Genomic DNA, 2,415 nt, shown 5'->3' with positions numbered 1-2,415 from the left:
ATTGGGATATAATTCACATACCATAAAATTTGTTCTTTTAAAGTATATAATTTAGTGATTTTTAGTATATTCAGAGTTGTACAACGATTACCTAATTCCAGAACATTCTTTTTTTTTTTTTTGGAGATAAGGTCTTGCTCTGTTATCCAGACTGGAGTACAGTGGCACAATCTTGGCTCACTGCAACCTCTGCCTCCCAGGTTCAAGTGATTCTTCTGCCTCAACCTCTTAGCTAGGATTACAGGCACCTACCACCACGCCTGGCTGATTTTTGTATTTTTAGTACAGACAGGGTTTGACCATGTTGCCCAGGCTGGGAGAACATTCTTATTACTCTAAAAAGAAACCTTGTACCCAGTGGCAGTCATGCCCTCAGTTCCTGCCTCCCGCAGCCCCTGGCCACCACTCACCTACTCCCTGTCTCTATTTGCCTGTTCTGGGCAGTTCTCAGCAATGGAATCCTACTGTGTATCTTTTTGTGACTGGTTCTTTTACTCAGCATCACGTTTCCAAGGTTCATCCATGCAGCACCCTGGGTCAGTGACACAGCTTCATTTCTCTCTCTCTTTTGTTCAGACCAGGTCTCCCTCTGTCCCCAAGGCTAAAGTGCAGTGGTGTGATCACGGCTCACTGCAGCCTCGAACTCCTAGGCTTAAGCAATCCTCCCACCTCAGCCTCCCAAAGTGCTGGGATTATAGGTGTGAGCCACTGCACCCAGCTAAATAATTTCATTTTTTATCTTTGTAGAGACAGGGGTCTTGCTGTGTTGCCCAGGCTGGGCTCAAACTCCTGATCTCGAGTAGTCCTCCTGTCTCCCAAAGTACTGGGATTACAGGTGTGAGCCACCACGCCCAACATTTCATTTCCCTTTATAGCTGAACGATATGCCACTGTACGGACAGACCACAGTGAACTCCTTTTTTTTTTGTGGCGGGCAGGGGACAGAGTCTCGCTCTGTCACCCAGGCTGGAGTGCAGAGATCTCAACTCACTGCAACCTCTGCCTCCTGGGTTCAAGCGATTCTCCTTGTCTCACCCTCCCAAGTAGCTAGGACTAAAGGCATACTCCACCATGCCCAACTAATTTTTATATTTTTAGTAGAGATGGTGTTTCACCATGTTGGTCAGGCTAGTCTTGAACTCCTGACCTCAAATGATCTGCCTGCCTTGGCCTCCCAAAGTACTGGGATTACAGGCATGAGTCATCACACCTGGTAATCAACTCTTTCTTAACTAGCACAAGGCCTTTCCAGCAGCCATTTAACAGATACTTGTTGGATGGAGGTGGGACAGACAGGACTGGCACTTCCCATGAGAAATGGCCCCTCTCTCCCCTACACCTCATCACGCCAAACAACACAGAAACAGGAGAGGCCCTGGGTCCCCTGGATCCCTCTCTCTTGGCCCCCACCTGATGTCTGCATGCCCAGGCCCAGGCGCACATGGCCATACCCACTACCTGTAGTGAAGGACAAATCGACACGCCACGGCACCCAGGAGCAGGATGATGGTCAGGTAGAGCTTGAACTTCTCATACTCGTCCTTGTAGGCAAACCTGCCACGACAGACACGCCCAGGGGAGTGCCCCTTACCGTGACTATTCCAGTACCTGGGCATGGCCCTTAGCCCCATCAGACCCTTGTCCTACAGCCACTGCCATGGCCCATAAGGACCTTTCCATCCCACTAAAGGAGAGACCTGGCCTTGACAGATTGGTGGTGACCAATGAGGGGAAGAGGGCCAAGTATGCAGAAGGCCCATGTCCCTGGACTCTGGTCTGGGGCTCTGGGCCCATGCTGGAGACAGGCAGGGGGCAGAGACAGGGCCTCTTCCATCAACCAACTGCTGCTGCTGAAAGGCCAGGGTTTGCGGCCGTCTGGAAATGGGGTAGACTCAGGGTAGACAGGACTGCCCATCTCCCAGGAGAAGTGTGTGCGTGATAGGGCATGGAACAGAGCAGGGCTATTTGGGAAATGGGAAGTCCCATCCACCCAACATACTGACTCTGAAAAAGGAAGGAAGGCAGGAACGCCTCTCCCAGGTGCGAGAGGAGGAGAGTGTCAGAAACTCCAACAGCGAGAGCCTCACCTGTGAACAGGTTTTTATTTATGCAAAAATTCTAGCTTGGATGCATCTTCCCTGAGCTGAAGGAGCAGAACACCGGAGGTCTCTGAGCCAAGCGGGAAGTGTGGGGTGGGGTGTGGGGTGGGGTGTGGGGTGGGGTGCAGGATAAGGTGTGGGGTGAGAGTGGGGTGTGAATATGGGGTATGGGGTATGGTGTGGGTATGGGGTATGGTGTGGGTATGGGGTATGGTTGTGGGTGTGGGGTATAGTGTGGGTGTGGGGTATGGGTGTGTGGTGTGGGTGTGGGGTATGGGTGTGTGGTGTGGGTGTGGCATGTGGGATGTGGGGTGTG

At 51.7% G+C, this 2,415-nt stretch overlaps 1 protein-coding gene across 1 annotated transcript in view; it reads right to left on the bottom strand.

Annotated features, from left to right (window-relative positions):
• The window catches only part of TMEM120B (transmembrane protein 120B), a 77,722-nt gene that overhangs the window by 55,326 nt on the left and 19,981 nt on the right, over positions 1–2,415 (bottom strand). Inside the window, exon 5 of the mRNA XM_011964554.1 lies at positions 1,459–1,554. Within this exon, the coding sequence (XP_011819944.1) occupies positions 1,459–1,554 (96 nt within the window). The remainder of the gene's footprint in view (positions 1–1,458; positions 1,555–2,415) is intronic.

Source organism: Mandrillus leucophaeus, unplaced genomic scaffold (genome assembly GCF_000951045.1).
Source record: "Mandrillus leucophaeus isolate KB7577 unplaced genomic scaffold, Mleu.le_1.0 Scaffold7, whole genome shotgun sequence".
Lineage (NCBI taxonomy): Eukaryota > Metazoa > Chordata > Mammalia > Primates > Cercopithecidae > Mandrillus > Mandrillus leucophaeus.
The sequence above is the reverse complement of the archived record's forward strand: the minus strand, read 5'-3'. Positions and strand labels throughout refer to the sequence as shown.